Below are 19,666 nucleotides of genomic sequence, written 5' to 3' on the forward strand. Positions count from 1 at the left end.
CTTTCTATGCCCTTCGCCGGCGTCTCACACACTTCGTATATACACTTTCGTGCTATGTTCCTCACGCAGGGGAATCGTGCCCTGGGCCCATAACCTATTGGAAATATAATCAGGGACGACTTGAAATGTGGTGAGATGGGCAGGGAACACAACAATGTTGATCTTTATACACTTTAAATACTGTCTTTATTATATATAAGTATATCACACTCTGTAACTTAAACCGTAACTAACACGTCTGAACACGACGGTGATCGAGGCTCTTGTGACTTGTGAGCACCACTGACGCTCGCACGCACGCGTGGCGCGCCAAGTCGCGCCGCCAACCGGGAGCTGCCCTCTAGAAGGGCGGGAATTTATTGCTCGTTCAAAGTCTTCTCCCAACAGTTTTGTTATATTAAAATTTTACAATAAAATTAATGACTGAACAAAGTATATTTAAGAGAAATTGGGTGTGCTTAACATAATTTTAAACAGAATAAATCACTTTTATTTCGGCAGTCAAATAATAAACAAAAATGGAAATATTAATCGACTCTACTGGCCATTATAATCGCCAGTAACCAATCACTTTTTTAACCAATTTATTTATTATTGGTTAAAAAAATCAGCATCATTAAAAATCCCTCTATATAAACTTTAATTAATTTTCAAGAATCTTTCGTTTTTGGGACCACTCGAGGAAAATAGTATGGCAGTCAAAGGGTTAAATCCACATCGAGATAACTAGTTTAAGTTGCAATAGGAAGTTACAAGAAGTAAAACTTTTTATCTTTTCAATTAAATAATATAGTTATCAAAAACCTATATTGCATAATTAAATCTTTACTAGGATATAATTTAAAGTTTTTACATCAATTGAATAGGATCAAAATCCATGGTCGAAACGTCAAGCTGATTATAATTGATCAAAATACGTCAGCCATTTTGAATATCGCTCTTTCAAATCAAACGCCGCGCGCGCGCAAGCGTCGGACGCGCTCGGCCGCGCTCGGGTAGGATCGAGGTCACGTGGGTCGGCCGGGCGGCCGGTACGGAAGCGGGGCGAGAGGCGAGAGGCATCCGTACTCCGTATTGGATAGGCCCCGTTACTCCAGGAGGCGGAGGAGTGGTGGTTTCGAGAGGGGCAGTGGCAGGGGCAGGGGCAGGGGCTCGGAGCGGCGAGGCGAGGGCCGAGAGCGTACGAGCGGAGCCGAGCGCAGCCGAATCAGCCGTGAGGGCAGGCAGGAGGCAGGCAGGAGCAGGAGAGGCAGGAACTGTGCGTGGTGCGGTGTGCGCGCTGCCGGATCGTAGCGTAGCAGCGCGAGCAGCGCGAGCGAGAAGCGAGGGAGAGCCCGGAGAGCAGCTCGTGGCGCGGCCCGGTGCCGCTCGTGTGTGCCATAGGGACCACTGCCGGACACCGACACGACACGACACGATCACAAGGAGAGCGCGCGCGTTCGTTTACAAGATGGCAGACGACGGTCCGTCCGCGGCGGTGGACGCGACCGCGGCGGTGGTGACGGGACTGGGACTGGGGGACGGTGATTCTCGCGTGACAAGGGAGCGGCACAAACGCGCGGACGCCACCGCGCCGAGCGTCACTCCGGCAGGCAGTGCGGGCCAGGACGCCACCATCCCATTCTCATTCGCGAAGCGCGTCTCCGTCTCCGGCGGACACGAGGACGCCTCTAACGCCTCTACCGCGTCTTCGGCGGCCGAGACGGAGTGTCCGCACTACGAGCGCCGGGTTCTTCATCCCCGTCATCATCAGCATCCTTATCATCCTCGTCACTCTTCCCACCGTCATCCATCGCCTTATCATCACCACCACCACTTCAACTCTCATTACCGTCATCCCACGAATCATCACGACAACGGCAACGAGCGCGTCAGTGACGACCGCGGCAGTGGTGGTGATTCTTCGCCGTCGCCCGGCGGCGACAACGACGACGAGGAGGAGGAGGAGGAAGAGGCGGAGGAGGAGAACGGCGTCGGTGTCGGCGTCGGCGTCGGCGCCGACGGCAACGGCAGTGGCAGTGTCGGTCTGTACCACGGCGATGTTAGAATCGAGGTAGTCCGAAGCGTCGTGGCGGAGGACGACGGCAGCGGCAGCGGCAGCGCCGATAGCGTCGATAGCGTCGACAGCGTCGATAGTGACTGCGACGCTGATAGTAGTAGTGCTGGCAGTAGTAATAGTATTAATAGTAGGCAAAGTGGTGCTGGTGGTGTCGCGGAGAAAATCATGAAATCCGGTGGTAATAATAATAATAATAACGCGGCGAGGCGCGTCGGTGTCGAGGACGCCGACGGGGCGGCCGACGACACCGCGTCGTCGCCGCCGCGACGCACGGCGCCGAGCGCGGACAGTGCACCGGAAGTGAACGACCGCGGGGATCGCGACGGGGCCGGGGGTAGGCGCCGATCGAGCGTCATCGTCGTTGCGACGAGGGAGGAGATGGCGGAGCGGGAGGAGCAGCAGGCGAGGGAGGCCGAGGACGCGGCCGCGTCTGCCAAGACGGACGACGGCAGCGGCGTCGCCGTAGCGCGGCACCAGGCCACCAGCCCGTTCAAGGGACAGGTTAGGATGGCCGAGGACACCCTCGTCGGGCCCTGCGGCAAGAAGCGGTGCGCCGATCGATACGACAGCTCCGAGAGCTCTGACAGGTGAGTGAGCGAGACGATAGAAAGAAGAAAGGCGAGAGAGAGAGAGAGAGGGAGGGATGGACGGCGCGAGAGGGAGCAAGAGGGAGAGGAAGAGAGAGAGAGAAGCAGAGGGAGGGCACGGTAGGTCTAATAGATTCTCACGAATCGGGAACGTACGAATCCGCGATTCCGAATCGCCGATCGTACGAATGAATAATGTATTCGCCGCGTACCCCGGAAACTTCTCAACGCGGCGCGCGTAATCTCCATATCGGAGCGCGCGACGAATTCCGCCTCGACGCGAAAGAAAAAAAAAGGGCCGTAATAGCGAGAGAGCGAGCGCGCGCGGCGAGATTTGTAAACAAAACTCCGCGAGCCGCGCGCGAAGGCGCGATCGCAATAACAACACGTATAGGCCGTGCGTTCCGCGAACAATGCACTTTTTTTCTTCTCTCCTCTCCTCTACGCTCCGCTCCGCTCCGCTCCGCTCCGCTCCGGCACGTTCCGCGCAGCGAGCCGAGCGCTTCCTCGGCACTTGCGCGCTCGTCGTCGTAAATCGCGAGACTCGCTCTCGATTCCAACTCGATTCCGCTTTTGTCGCGATTCCGATTTCCCGCCCCGAGGAGAAGAGCGTCTCGGTAATTGGCGCGAAGCCGGAGCCCGACGAGCGGAGGAGAGCCTCGACGGGGGTCGTTGTACCGCGGTTACGCGACCGACGGCCGTGTCTGCTGTTGCTGCTGCTGGCCGTTCGTTCGTTCGATCTCTCCCTCCGTCTCTCTCTCTCTCTCTCTTTCTCTCTTCCTTCTCCGCATGTGCATGTGTGCGTGTGTGTGCGCCGCGCGTGTTTATAGGTACGTAGAGATGCCTGCTATCTCTCGTCTCTCTTTCTCCCCGGTCGCTCTCGTTTATCTCTCTTCTCTCCGCTTCTTCTTCGACGCTTCCGTCGGGCCGAGGCGACTGATTATTTTGGTGCATCGCGCGGGTATATCGAGCGCGTCGCCCACTGTTTTCAGCCGCTCGCTGATTAACGCGCGTTGGCCAACTATAAACAATAGCCGTGCCTCTGCAATACGGGGAACACGATCGAATAACGCTGAGCCTCTTACGTTCGTCCGTGATATAATCGTGGGCTTGCATCTTGACTTGCATTCTTGAAATTTGCGTTATTTGTCGTGCGATTTAGGCAGGGCTCTAGGGTTCGCTCGAGAATTCGTCGATATCTCAAAACTTCTTAGAGCGTATCGAAGGCCTGTTCTTTTCAGCTAAACTTCCTTCACGTTGCGGAGAAAAAAAAGGGAAAAGACGCACCGTGCAAGAGAAGTTTAGCTGAAAAGAACAGGCCTCGAATGTGTTTTGAGGATTAAGGCGACACAATGCAAAGGTACAGACAATAGCAACAGGGAATAAAACAGGCAACGCAAATAACCACATTTCAACTAATAAAACTGAATCACTGCGATCGGTCAAGTACTTACAGGCAATAGAAATCCAACGCGTCGGAAATTCTGTTTCTATTGCACATTTCATATTTCATTGCGTTGATACACACAGTTTTCGGTAAGTTGAAATGTAGGTATTTCTGTTGCCTGTCTTATTCCCCGTTGTCTGTACCTTCCTATTGTATTCAGGCCTTTACATCTCACGTTAGATATTTCCTTTCTAACAGTGCCGTGGAGTGACACTGGCATTTCTAACATCGACTCCATATCGCGTATTAAATAATGCACTTTTTAATAATCGTCTATAACTACTGTCTTTATATACGAATGCCAATGCTCCTGTTATTAAACACAGAGTGCATTTTTATCTTATGTCGCCCAAGTATCGTGTTTCCAAACATGACTCGCGATTAATGACACAATAATTCAGTACGATTATTCAGTTAATACAATTTCTAGAATGAAATAGAAGAAAAAAATCGAACGCGCTCGTTTTCCCGAAGTCGTATTACTCCGCTCCGCGATGGGTTAACGGCGACTTTCTCGCCTCGTTCGAAGATCTCGCGCGTTTGCCGGTCGTAGAAAAATCGACGGATGATTAAACGGCGGAGGAGCCGCGCGTCTCTCTCTCGAGAGTTTCCGATTAACGGCCCGTCGTTTGTTGGTCTCGCGGGTTAAGGTGATGCCGATATCCTGGCAGCAGCGCGAGGGAAAACGGGTCGCAATAAAAGTTTAGTGTCCTAACGGTGCCTCGCCGGTGGTATACTAAACCTCTCCGTCGTCGTGTCTCTACGTAGAAAGTCCTCTGGTTCCCTCCTCGGATAACCGCGTTATTGTCCCTCGATACGCGGCCGCGCCACGAGACGACCGGTAGCAACGACTTCCGGCGCGACGCCACGCCACGCGCCCCAGCTTCCGTATCTGTCCCCGTGCGAAATCTCACGCTCTCGTACGAGTTTGTTCGACATATTTTTCGCGACCTCCATATCCGGACGATACACTCCCCATAAGTGCGAATGTAGAATATTTAAATAGAATATTTTAGACTCGTGAATTTACGATTTATACACTGAGAAAAAAAATATTTAAATAAAAAATATATTTATTTAGATTGTTGCCAAGAGCCTATTTACTTAATATAATACACATATTTAAAGAGGATTAGATATTTTTACTTAATTTATATAAAAATATTTAATTCTAAATAAATATGTGTATTATATTAAGTAAATAAGCTCTTGGCAGCAATCTAAATATATTTTTTTTCTCAGCGTAGTCTCGTTTCTCTGCAGATTTTCCACCATTTAGGTATCCGTCATTTTCTTTCTCGTTTTTTTTGTTGGATATTAAAATAAGAAGGAAATTCTCGAGTGAAGAGATGGAGGTCAGGTTTGAAGTATACTGGTACACTGCAAGGATGTAGAAATCTGAAACTCAAATTGCTGTTTTATTACTTTGTCCACGATCGGTGTCCGTTTCGCGTTCCTCAGCTTAAAACGCTTGTGGCGTATCGCGAGAGAGGAGAAGAGCAGCCCGCGTTAAGATATATTTTTTCTCTCGTGAGATATCACCGCACGTTTTCGTCTTACTTTACATACACAAGTTTGCGAGCTGATAACCGAACTCATTCAGATAAAACAGCCGACATAGTATTTACATTTAAAATAACGGTTGAGTCAGTTGCCCATGCATGGTTTCGCATTCCTAAGGCGCGTAAGTGAACAGTATTTACTCACTTCTTTTCCCTTACAATAAACAGATTTCTCTCGGTTTCCTCTTTCCCTCCGTCTCTCCCTTCGTTCTCCTTACACGTACCAACTTTCCTCTTTCCATTTTCGATTGAACGACACGAAAATCGACATATCTCTCTGCACGTGTAAAACGACGTTGCAATAAATTTACACAATAAATCTAATATATTTTTTAACTATCTCGTCCCGCAAGGTTTGCCCTGGCTTGCCCTTTCCCCTTTTTTCTCATTCAAAGTTTGAATATACATTGATTTGATTTCGCATGCATACAGCAGGCTTATAAAGTGCAGCCTAAAAAAGCAGGCTATCATGTGATACCTTTGACCCCGGGGAAACCAATTCGCATAATAAATTCGTCTCTGAACTCTATCCGCAAGTTCGAAAGGTTCACGTTCATTCGTTCGTTTATCCGTTCGTTTGTCCGTTTCGTTCGTTCGTTCGTTCGTTTACTCGGCATGTTTAGTCGGCAGCGGCGCGGCGTTTGCGTTCCTCTGGTTTAGACGCGCGTCTCGCGACGGGTAAGTATTATTTTTAGAAGAATCCAAGTCCACGTCGGTCGGCCGGCCGGTCGGTTTCTCTGCCGGGTTTACGCACCGTCGATTACGCGCTCCCGACTTCACCTGTAGTCTGTACTCGTAACTCGATGGGATACCGGTTGGAGCCTCTTCCTACAGGTCGTTTCATCTCGAGCCCTTCCTCCCCCCCTTAAAGAGACCGTGAGATATCTTTGAGTCGTAATCTTCAAGAGTGGCGTCATGCTTCACAAACACTTCCGTGTGCCAGAATATTTTTTTGTCTAGCCCACCTTGTCTACGACGTTTCTTAGATGTGTAGACACATGAACGCACTTAAAGAAGCTTTCAAAATTGAAGAAAATAGAATGCTTGCGACCGTTTTAAAGCCGATAAAGTTTCTTGCAGGGAAAAGCTGTTACGTAACCGAGAATAAGACTTGTGCAGTTTCGAAAATGAATTATATGAGATATTTTATTTCAATAATTTTGAGTTAGTAGCCGTTCGCGCGAATACTCAACCAACGTTTTACGATTTTCTTGGTAACCGACTGAAAATTCGTGATAATTAATTATGACGCGATAAGACGTTTAATCCGGCATAATATCGCAACGAGGTCAGATCGATCTTTCTCGTATGTTTAATTCAATTTCCTCGTCTCCGTTGTTGCCATTGTTTTAATGCTCTTGGGGTGTTAGACGCTGGGGCTCGATCAATTCTTGGCTCGTATGCGCCGGGCGTTCCAAATAAGCTGACCTATCGCCCCGTAAATCCGGCGGAGCTTATAAACACATCGACTGTAATAAGCGTCATTAATTACGCCGCAAATGTAGAAACCGAGTTTGAGCGAGTCGCGCCGGTCGCCGCCGCGCCGCCCGCCGCCGCGCCGCGCCGTTGCGCTGCCATAATTCATAATCATTTTCCTGCCATCCGCATAGACCCGCGCGCTTCGAGCTTTCGACGGCGACTCGTATCGTTGTACGAACCGTTTTATACCCAGGTTTTAAGGTAAATGTACCATGCCTGGACACGTACCTGTGTCTGGACATTTTTATCATTTTAGTCCTTAAATAAGTTATAATGCGAATTAAAATCAAAGAATCAAAGATAAAAACATTTTTCTTGTATTATATTTTTATATCTTTGATTTTAATTTGTGTTATACTTATATTTAAAAACTGAAATGAGAGATAAAGGTGTCCAGACATAGGTCTCAAGTGTCCCCCAGCATTGGTACATTTACCTTGTACCCAAGTTTTACTTAAAAATACACGATCGACTAATTTATTCTTTACGATCGATTAATTTATTCTTCTTGCGTTAGCCGCGCGTCGCTTTTACGGTCCGTTTCGCGAAGTATAATTTGCATCAGAAGCCTCGGTTTTTTCGTAACTCCTTTCGCGAACGCGCATCATGCGCAAACACAGCGTTGCGCGAAACGTACGTGCGAGTTTTGTAATAATCCTATTACATGCGTTTTCTAGATATAAATTGATGCAGAGTGTCATTATCGATCTGTTATGAAGTAACGTGTCGGTGTGTTCAGCGATTTGTAATAATCTGTGATAATTGATCCATAAAACCATTTTAATTTTATTGCTCCGGTTACTTGGAACTTTCCCTATTTCCGGCACTTCCTCGGCAAATTTCGAGATACTCGAATCGATAATCTAGATACAATTTATATTTATATACATCTGATAAAAAGTTTTGCAATAATATGTTCTTCATATCTCTTCTCTCTAAATCTGAATCAGTGAATAGTCAGTGATATCAGTGTAAAGTATGCCACTTTTCATGAATCAGTGGCATACTTTACACTGATATCAGTGACTATTCACTGATTCACAGTACTATTCACTGATTCAGATTTAGAGAGTTTGCGCTTTACAAAATAGTAATCGATTCACGTTTGCGATTTTCTTTGGGAGTTTATCTACAAAAATCCTTGTCTTTCAGAAATTTCTATGGAAAACTTACCTGCGGAAAGCGCTTCCTCACGATGAACAGGGTACGGACTCGACGAATCGACCGTACCCCTGTTTCGTGATGGCGGAAAGTCTGTCCGGTCCGATTTTGTGCGTGCGTACGGTCGTAAAACACGTCGTCGTTCGTGTATGACTTAACGATGCGGCGGCCGAGAAAATGGAACTAATGGTCTTAAGCTTTCTAATCGCCGATTACGACATCCTTCGCGAAGACCGCAAGACAGCCAGGCAACGTTCGCTCGCAAGAAACCTTAACGCCGCGCCGCCTCCGCACGGCGTGTCCGCCTCTTCTCTCTCTCTTTCTCTCTCCCTCGCTCTTTCTCCCTTTAAACTCCGTCGTTTTATGCACCGTTCGGGACTTGCCTATTTTTACTCGCCCACACGAGACATCGCAAAGCGCAGCTGAAACTGGGCAAAAATGTCGGTGTTCGGTTACAGTTGGACTTTATTGTAGAATCGAAGAGCGAAAAACGACACCTCGCCCGGTCATCATATCGCGCTATAATAAGATTGCAAATATAAAAAACATGAGGTATACTTTTACGCATATCCAGCGCTGAAACAATATACTTTTCACTGAGCTGCGAGACCTCGTGCGAGACAATTTGACAAATTCCGGGGGTTTTTATTAATTGCCCGAATTTTTTACATTCATATTCGATACTATGGGAGGAATTTAATTAAGTGAATTTTACTGTACCCATTAATTGTGTCAAGGAACATGCCATTCCGGCCATAGCCACTCCGAATTTATGTGTATTCCGTTATGTCTGATGGATGCTCAATCGAACGAGTGTCTCTCTCTCTCTCTCTTGTTTCGGATCGACTCTCACGCGGCGGAGACGCGGTGGCGATGACCGAACGAATCACGGGAGAACAGAGAACGTAAGCGCGATGCGTAAGCGAAGCCGAATCGGCAACAACCTTTACCTTCACTTCGGTCCGCCGCCGCCGCCCGGGTTGTTCCGCACGTCCCATTCACGAATTTCACTTTCACGGCCACGGCCGTGCGCGACGACGCCGACGTTCCCGCATTCGCCTCGAGAGTCTCTCTCACGTCATCGAATGTGCCGAAATGTTATAAGCGCGAACATTGACATTTGCCACGCTGCTGGTTTCGAGCGCTATAAATATTTTGTACGCTGCGCGGAGCGCGAGATAACGCGTGCCTTGATCTCTAAAAGCCAATCGGTGTACAAATTTCCATGCCTCTCTCCAGATGATCCGCTTCAGCATTTATATTCGAGTCGTAAATTCTGCAGCGTTAAACTTTGGAACACACATATATCTGTGTCACTATTAAGATAAAAAGCATATATATTATGTATGCAATCTGAACGTTATTATGAGTGTACGCGATTAATTAAAATTCGAACTAATTTAGATATTAAAATTAACTTTGAGAATAATACATATATTTTATAGTTAAATCTCTTTATGTGCATTTTATCTTTATTTTTTTATCTTTTTCGACGTGTTCCATTAAAAGTCGCTAACTCGCAACTATACCTCCGGTATAAAACTGCACAGTTTACTCCCGACCTGTACAAGTACATTACAATTGCGAATTAAATAGCGATGTGAACGGAGAGAAGCGTCGTGTCTCGAAGTTTAAATCACCGTGCAAAGCACAAACTCCCATCACGACAATTTTGTAACGTAAACGTACAATACGCCTCGCGTGCGCCGCGCGTATTGATTTTCCTCTCCGTTGTACGCGGTCCGCCCATCATCGTTTTTCCTATGAGAAAACTTCGGCACCCGAATACACACAACCCGCGCCGCGCCGCCGCGCGATCTAAAGCATATTATTCCAGGGTTAAAGTAACAGAGTCCGAGTCAAATTTAAATACCTTTCATGGTTTTCGATTCGCGGACAAACAAACAGCCTGTTAAGGATACTTAGGGTAACTCCGCCAGTTTATTTGCCGAGACCTGAGAGAGTACAATAAATCAGTATCGTCTCTAGAGACGGACTCTAGTGTTTGTCTCAAATGTTTGTCTCGGGAGAACGAGATTTCCGTGTTCTTTGCCGCGCGGATAAAATTAGCTCGTTTCCAATTACACTGACGCGTTATTCCGATTCAAGGTACAAACGATATTTGTATCTTTTCAGCAATTTGTCACTAAAGAAAATGATTTTACTAAAGTATCGGCGATTATAACACGCAAATGATTCGCAAAAAAGCTTGCGAAACTATCGTAAGCAAAATAGTCATAAATCACGCGTAAAAAAATGAAAAAAAGATACACAGATATTCTATTATAAATATATAATATTATAAAATACGTAATATCTACATTCTAAAGTACTCTTTAAAGAGTTAATTTTAGTATCTAGTAAATTAGCTCAAACTTAAAAGCTAAGCTTTTTTTTCACAAAAAGGAACAAGATATAAAATTACCAGGAAACATATATGCATTTATAAGATAAAGCGTTGAACATTTTAGAACATAAGTCTGCTTCTCATTTCATTATGTACCAGGGTGTTGAAACAAGGTGTATAGTTGCTGTTATACAATGTACACCATTTGCTGAAACAAGAATGTTATTTTTCCTAAAATCGCTGCCCTCCCAACTAGTTCTTTTTTTCTGTCAACGATAAATGACTCGTATATCCGCCTCCCCCTGCTTCCCAGACTTTTGATGGAAAAAAAAATTCGGCTTACTTCGTGATGGATACGCGCGACGGATAGATAGATGCTCTCATTGTCGGCGATATAGCCGCGGCACAGCAACGATGCACGTATATGCATCGGTCGTGTTGTTGGATCAATACGCAGCCTAAGCCACCGTGCTTACCGCTGCGTTTGACCCTCCATCTGTGCAGCAACAAGTTCTTCGGGGCTTGGGCTTATAACGGGTGTCCCGCTGCGGTGTCTCACCCTTGCGACGATGAAACGATCGCACCCCTTCGGGTCCCCCAATTAAGGTTCGTTCGTTCTATTCGCGAGACGAGCGAGCGAGCGTGCCACCCCTCACGCGATGCGAAGAGACGAGAGGATCTCTTCTCTCTTGTCTCCATCTAATTAAAACGATCGCGCATTAATTGCAATTAAGGGCAACTTAGCGCCGGCCGGAAGCGCCGGCGGACTACGTGTGTGTCGTGCGTGTTCGCACCGCCCTGCTATTAACTGCAATTGTGGCAAATGTGAAAGGAAGAGGAGAGGCTTTTATAATTATAACGTTGAATACCGTATCTCTTATGATTTATCGTATACTCGTGTTGATATTTTTATAATATTATTCAGATCTATGCGCGTGTGTGTGGGATTTAATATTCCTTTTATAATATGAAAGATTAATTGTGTTTCAAAAGATTGTATTTCAGAAATTGCTAGTGTCTCGATAATCGATAAGAAAGAATGTAACCCAGCTGTACATTTGTGATACTTAACACAATTTAGCGCAGTTATTTATTATTCTTGTTTGCTGATTAACTATTAATCTCCGTATTGGCTAAAGTGTCCAAAGTCTAACAAGATAACGCGAACGCCGACGTTAACGGCGGAACGGAGCGGTTCCGCGAAAGTATCTCTCGCCGGTGTTCAGTTAGGAAATTGTTTTCGTCTTCTCGGACACACACGGTGTCGTCGGGGTCGAACTGTCCGTCTATCATCCCGCGATGGACCTTCGACGTTTACGACGAAACGCGCTTTCGCGGTGTCGTCGTCGGGGGACCGCGACCGCCGCGCGTAGAAAAGCTTTTGCCTGGGTGGCAGCCACGTGGGTAGTGATTAATTGTGACAAGGAGCAAACACGCCATACACGCAATATACACGCCTCTCTTTCTCTCTCTCTCTCTCTCTCTTTCTCTCCCTCTCCTGGTCCTCGTGTACGCGAAAGGCCATGTGTATCGGCGCACCCGCATGCAAAACGCACGCACCCACACGTACGCGTGTGCTCGGCAGACTATGGATTACGTGTGCGTGCATGCGCGTGGGCGCGACGGCGGCGGCGTTCTCTCGCTCTCGCGGGATCTCGATTAGAGAATAGTGCAGTCGCTCATGAGCTACCGCGGTCGCGTATATATGCAATCTCGAATGCAGACACACTCGCGCGGGAAGGGTCGATCTCGGGGCACGCGAGGGCAACGAGGCGGAAACGGGGGCAGAAATGGAAATCGCTGCCGATCCTCGAAGAAGTAGCGATTGCTCGCCGCTCCGGTTGCATCGGTCGCAACCCGGTTAGCGGCTTAATCTTTAAACGAATAATTTAACTCTCTCTTTCTTTCGTCGCGTAGGTATGCGTAGGCGTAACTGCAATCTATAGAAAGGAACGGGCGATGATTAATGCTTTCTCGGTTGCATAACCCGGAACGTCGATGCGATTCCGTAGATTCTGTCGAAATTTCAAATGTAAGAAAATGCGCCAGAACCACCTGTACTTATTTATCCTGTGATATACTATCACATATCACGATTTTTTTCGCGCGTAACCTGATGTTATCGCACGCTTTTAATTATCGTTTCGAGACACGCGCTGAGAGAACTGACCATATAGCGTAAAATCATAATTAGAACTGCAAGAATTATTTGTATATTATTGAAAGTTCAATTCGTGTGTCCGTTCATCAAATGAGTAACATCAGTGATACGTGTCGTGTCTAACGTACAAAGTATTAGTCTCCGCTTACCCCTGTTCATGCCCAATATTGAATGTCAATGTTAATGTAAGATGAGACTTAGACGCGGCATTTAAGCGGCTAAACATTGCGGTGTGGAACACGACCGCTGTCATCGATACCGAGCTCCGCAACTACCGATCCCGTTGCGCAGTTGCGCCGTGCGGTTTCATTAGTCGATCATATTTTGCAACGGCTCATAAAACAGCTAAAGGATAAAAGACGAAATACTCCGTGAATACTCCATCTCTCTCTCTCTCTCTTTCTCTCTCTCATGAGGGGTTGTGTGTAGAACGGCTCGCTTCTAGATTCTTATCTCGCCTCGAACGTCACGATTAATGTGTCTTACACGTGCGCGTACGGAATCTATACCTACGTATGTATTTTATCGCGTTACCCGGCTGCAACCTAGGCCTAGGCCCGCACGCCTAGGTCCGCGCTTGCATTTTGCAAGACGCTTGTTTTCGCAACCGACTCTCTTTCACGGACGTCGCCGTCCAGCTCGCTTCTAGCTCGTTCGCCTACTTCTCTACGTGCATATATACATACATACATGGGCGCCGACAAGATTTTTCTACAGAAAATACGTATATTCTGACAGAAATGTTCTTTTTTTTACGGTTTCACAACTTATTATTATCGGTTGCGGAATTTTGTAGAGAGGAGAATTTTCCTCAGATCTTTGAAGCAATACGTGTCCCCTTCTTTAAATGCACTAATAAATGTATTCGATAGGAATAAATACTTATTAATACTGAAACTCTTTTTCTGATATTTATTATTAATTGTTATAATTAATGTGGTATAATAATGCGATATTGGAACTTGTATTGAAATCTTTTCGCTCAGTTTAACGAGTTTATCTCGGAGCTTATTATAGATTGCGTATGAAACGCTATCAACAAGTTTACTCCATAAAGTTTCATTCTCAGAAGACAACGCACTTCGTTTAAACTTTATTTGCTTGTCCTGAAGATTAAATGGGCGGCAAAGTGTAGTCCATCGCGACGCCCATGTGATGTATCACCGCTCTCAACACGGGAATGACCCAGTATAGCGTACTACGCCGCGCGAGAATTGCCCGAACGATTTCACTCTCTAGGAATGAGATGAATACACTTTGCGATCGAGGGAATTGAACTTTCACCGTTACCGCAGAAATGTTTACGCGACGGACATCGCGCGGGATTATGCATCACCTCGCGTATATCCACCCACGCGGCTCGTTGCTCCTCCCATGATTAATAAGGTAGAACGTAATTTTAACTTCAACCTGTATACGGCGCTAGAAATAGACAAAGGAAGTTCAGTGGGCGTTTAACGCTATATATGGTTGTTCGATTCTGGATCGCAGAATCTGGTTTTAAATCATTTTTATGTGAGAAATTTGAATTTTCATTTCTTCAAATATGTACAATGAGTTGAGTACATTTCGATATTAACAAACGATATTTTGATACATTAAATTGATTGCTGTGCGTACTTTTAGCAAAACGCGCTTCGAGGATCGCTCGATCATCTTGGGCTTGGGAGCACTTAGGATTCGCGTTCGCTGGATTTGATCTTTCTTCGAGCGCGACTCACGAACGCGAATTGCAGGCGATATACGCGAGCGAGTAGATCGGCATTGCGCGGCCGGTTGCGTAACAATCGGAAATGGGAGCAGACGCGCGGCGTAAATGCAGCCAGCGAGTGCGCGCGCGCGCACTCGCTGACAGGAAAAATGTGGGTGAGCGCTTTGCAGGCCGCTGCTAACTAGACAAAGGGATCCGGCCTCTCGCTTCGGGAATGTCGGCCGCGGCTGAAATCTCCGATCCAATTAACTGTATCCCTCCCGCCGCCGCGGCCGTTCTTCTCCCGTTTCCTTCTGCGCCGTCTTCTCTCTGCTTCTCGACGGTGCGCCCCGGGCCCTCGTTGCGCTGACCGTGATGCGCATCGAATACGCGGAATATATGCGATAGAAACTTTATCCCTCACGTTCGTTCCCTCACGTTCCAGGTAGTTCTAAAAAGTGGCTGCAGTTATAATTTTTTTTCTCTTTATATCGTGTGGATCGCGCGATACAATGTTAGGTTCGGTTTTTGCTTTTTGCTTCACGTAAGTGAAACTCTCGCGAGAGTCATGATGGGTTATCGTAAGTAATATCACGCGAATCGAACTCGCCGTATGATGTTAGGCGCACACACTCGGAGTTCGATATTTTTTACGTTTCGATTGTTTCGAAATAATCTGTAATATTCAAATTTTCAAGTGCATCGACAATCACCACCTTGCACCTCAAATTTTCACGTCTAATATTATTACTTTCTTTTCTTCGATCGCTCTCGAGCCATTTTGAGCTCTGAAAATCGCTGAAGACATTCAAGGCACAGATATCCCCCTCGCGGGATAATCCGATATCACTTCCCCATTTTTCTGCTCGCCTTGCCCTTCTCTCCTTCTCTCTCTCTCTCTCTCTCTCTCTCTCTCTCTCTCTCCCTCTCTCTCCCTCCCTCCCTCCCTCCCTCCCTCCCTTCCTCCCTCCCCCTCGCTCTTTCTATTCCCTCTTTCTCCCGCTTCCTGTCGATGCCAGGTCGGAAACGTTCCGATAATCCAAACCGAAGCGCTTATAGATGGAGACTGCGGACGTTCTCGAGGAGGAGCTTGATCTTTGCTCTCGCGAACCGCGGGAATGGCAGGACGGACAGAGGGCGAGAGGACTCGCAAAAGTGGTGGGAGGACCGGGAGGGATGCAGGATGATGGGGAAAGAAGGGGGATCCCTAACACCGCTATTTATTCTCCGAGGAGTCTCCGCGTCTCTCCACCCGGTCGGTCCGGCCTCTACGCTCGATTTCGCGGTCAGAATTTGCGGAATGTCCGTGGCTGGAACCCGTCCATCCGGTTTTTTAATTGCAAAAAGGATCCGCCAGGACCGGGGGGCCGCCGTCGCGCAAACCCGCTCTCGGGACCTTAAGTCCGCCGACAGGACTCCGACTCCTTCGAACGCGCGGGAGACGAGTCCTCTGAAAGGCGCACGAGAGCGACGTGTTTCGTACGAGAACCTTTCGCGGTTGCGAAGTCGTAGACTTTCATAAATCATAAAATACAGTTTCTTTTGACATGCGCTTTCCAGCACTTTGTTTTAGGCTTATTTTTTCAAACATCTAATCGAACGTTTAATATTTAAAGATCAATATCATGCATGTATGAAACATCATTTTTATCGTTAACGAAAACGTGTGCTATAGTTACATCACAGAATTGAAATATTATAAATGTTTATATTGGATTTGAAAGTAATATCTTCATCGAGAAAATCATCGTACATTTTATTTAGCGATAAATCTAATTAAGATAACCGAAGAAACACGTCTGCAGGATCCGCAAAAATTGTAACTCAGGGTCGACGTCGGGATGGCTCGTTATTCCGCGGACATGAGTAACAATTAGTATTAACAAGTAATAATTATTCCCGTGAAAACGTTATTACCGTCACGGCGTTGTGTGCGTGGGCGAGATAAAGTAATAATACCAAGGCCAAAATAGCCAAGATAAAGAAAATTATCTTCCGCGTGCGACGACACGTGTATACATATAACATGTGTCAAGGATAATGCACTTGTAGGTTTTAATTTCATCACTTTTTTTCTCTTCTCTTGTCTTCCATTTCTTCCGTTTCTGATTCTTTCGCCTTCTTACTATTCCTACCTCTCATTTTTACGTGAAATATTACACACGTTTGCACTTTCTTGCAATTGTTCTTTTTTTTTTAGGACAGATTTATACGTGTTATTAGTATCGCGTGTTCAAAGGAATTTCGTCACAATTCGCATAATAAATCTCTGACGTTCCTCTCCACCTCCCTGTTATCATTCTCCTTTCCCATTTCCTTCCCCTTTTTCCATCCCTCGCTATCTCTCTTTGCCAGCCTCGTTCCTTACTTTGTACCTTTCTCGGAGCAGTATACTGGGACGGTTTAAGTGTTGCGGTTCGGTAACTCATGGCGACGGTTCATATACCAAAAGGATATCACCAGTGGATCGCACCGGATCAGGTTCCCCGACACTACCACTCTTACGCTCCCTAAAACTGGTTTCGTCATTTAGGCCCGCCCCTTTCGCGAGTCCTTTTGCCTTCATCCGGCCGTTTCCTTCGGCGGCCCGAGACTCCGGCGCACAGGAAGGATACTTTAAATACCCAGCCAAAGAGAACCAGGAGTTGTTCACCAAACTGTTCTGCTCTTAAACCGTCATTTCACGACGGGATATATCATTCGTATAATGATTGCGCCAAGAGTCACTAAAATTTGTGAGAGTTTACGCATTGCATTAATTAGCGACTCATGACGCACGATCGAGCCGTTAAAACGGCTCTCGTTTCGCTGATTAATTATATGCATTGATACGATGCGTCATAAATTAAGTATATCGCCGCTTTGCCATTTTTTGCCATTTTGATGCCGATAAATATAACGCGAGACAGTCTAATTTAATTTAATTTGACAGAGCGTTGAAATCTTGTTCTTCCTCGCGTTATACAGTTGCACTCGCACGAGGATTATGATAATTTCCAAGTTTTTTCAATATTCAGTGACTCACAATGTATATTTTTATCTTATTTTTCTCACTGTTGTGGAAAATATTTTGGTTTATCTGATGTCTTCTCATGGATTATAGAATATTTATTTCAATATTTTCACGATAAAACACATTTACTATATCTATATATAAATATGATAGAAAAATAAAAATATAATAATTGCTACAAAAGAGAAAGAAGCAATTTTGTTTACTGCACAGCTTTATAAGAGATTTCACTTTAAAAGATTAAGATAATAATGACAAGCATGAAATACGAGCAGTTTTAAGAGGAGACGTGGGAGGGATTGGCGTAAGCGGTGCATCGTTCTTGGGTGATTGAACTTCGCTTTTCGATTTGGACAAACAAGCCGAGCGCGTGTGCGTGCCTGTTTTTGAAGGGTGCGTGCGAAGGATGTTCGTTCGCGCGGTATCAGTACACGCTCGTCGTCGCGTCGGCGCGGCTTTTTCTCGCGAGCGGCAAACGCCCGCGGCCGGTGGGGGCCGCGAACGCCGTCGCGCCGCGGTCGTAGCCCTTGACAAATTCGTTATCAACGGCACACGTCGTAAAACTCTCCCGGCACTCTCACTTTTTTCTTTCACGCCACTGCGCCGTGACCTCGCCGGCATCTCGTCGTTTCGTGAGGTAGTCCTCCTTTCGGCGTACAACACAAGTGCCCCCTTATCGCATGCACTTATCTCAATTCGTGCCTGTGGCTCGTCAGGTCTAAATTATCGTTACGCGTATGTATGTGTACTACGTCGCTGTTCATGTGTACGCGTGTGTTTATGTAGGCGGTTTTTTTTGTTTTCATTCGTGCTCGCAAACATTGGAGTTTCGTGCCGCGAAGCACCACTTAGCTTCATTTTACAAGTATATATAATCTTTTTGTCATCAAGAAATTGTATTTTCTCATTGTCACCCGCGCGAAGAAATATGATCGAGATAGTAGTAGATACATGCGCAAAGGTTGAATGTTCTGTCACATATCAGTTCATTTCTTTCTCGCCTTGAATTATCGTCTATCATCGAGTTGATACACGATATTTTGTGCAGTTTTAAAACTGCCATTTTATCGGACTGATTTTTTTATTCTCGTGCAAATTTTGTACGATTCAAATAATTTCTCGTTTGATGGCGAATCTTTATCTTTAAATTTATGCATAATTTGTCGTCTCTTATTAATTACTCAATTATCACACGTTAAATTCAATAAATGGGTCAAGTAGACGAGATATATATGATTATTTTAAACGATACATTTACGTACGCGACCGCAATCTATCGTTTCCGAATCCTCTTTGTCACTTTGACAGGAGAAAGAAAACACCTGTCATCCGCGAGTAATTGGGCGTGAGTATTCTAAACATTATTTCGCAACGTGCACTTGTGTGATATCCGCTTTTTCGACCGCAAACCCAGCGGCAACCTGTCGGTTCTTTTACGAACTATTATCCCTCTGTTGACCGTGCCAGTTGGCACGATCTCCACAAAAGCGCAGCATCCGGCGAAAGATCCGAACAGGCGGCGAATGAACGACAACGTGAGTTTACTGGCCGGTTACTCATCGAAAGCGTAAAACGCGGAAGAAAGTGTCCCATTTCTGACCGATAGCTAGGAAAACGTGATTCTCGGCTTTGACCATCAGCTACAGCTTTAATATCGAAATGTAGGCGATGTGTGTGAAGCTTTGCAAGCTTGATTAAATCGTTAGATTAAGTCGTTTTAATTAATAAGAAGGAATCTGCTTGATATTGCATTTTGACTTTATAATATAAACCTCTTCTGGTTGCTTCGGTTTATCACGTCGATTGTAATTCTTTCGTAACCACGCGATCGCGTTAAACATTTTCCGTCTCTCGTTGCCTTGTTCTTTCCCTTTTATCTCAGATCGTGCTTCCACAGGAATTTAATAAACCGCGTGCCACTGAGGAGCAGGATGATCTTGCGAATTTCATTGAGCGCGAATCTTAATATAATAATTTATTATTCTTGCGACGAGAGAATTTCCAAGTGTTTGTTATATAAATTAATATTTTTTATTTAACATTACATCACTATTCTAGAATATAACTGAAATCGATGCTTCAATGACCCTAATAAATAGACTAAAGAATATAGTTAATTATAATAGAATATAGTTTGCAATAATTGCGAGGTGCAAAATG

At 45.8% G+C, this 19,666-nt stretch overlaps 1 protein-coding gene across 1 annotated transcript in view; it reads left to right on the top strand.

Annotated features, from left to right (window-relative positions):
* Positions 1-314: 314 nt before the first annotated feature.
* The window catches only part of Jing (AE binding protein 2 jing), a 98,439-nt gene continuing 79,087 nt past the window's right edge, over positions 315-19,666 (top strand). The window contains exon 1 of the mRNA XM_071786203.1: positions 315-2,646. Within this exon, the coding sequence (XP_071642304.1) occupies positions 1,451-2,646 (1,196 nt within the window). The 5' untranslated portion in view covers positions 315-1,450. The remainder of the gene's footprint in view (positions 2,647-19,666) is intronic.

The sequence above is a fragment of the Temnothorax longispinosus genome, chromosome 8 (genome assembly GCF_030848805.1).
Source record: "Temnothorax longispinosus isolate EJ_2023e chromosome 8, Tlon_JGU_v1, whole genome shotgun sequence".
NCBI lineage: Eukaryota > Metazoa > Arthropoda > Insecta > Hymenoptera > Formicidae > Temnothorax > Temnothorax longispinosus.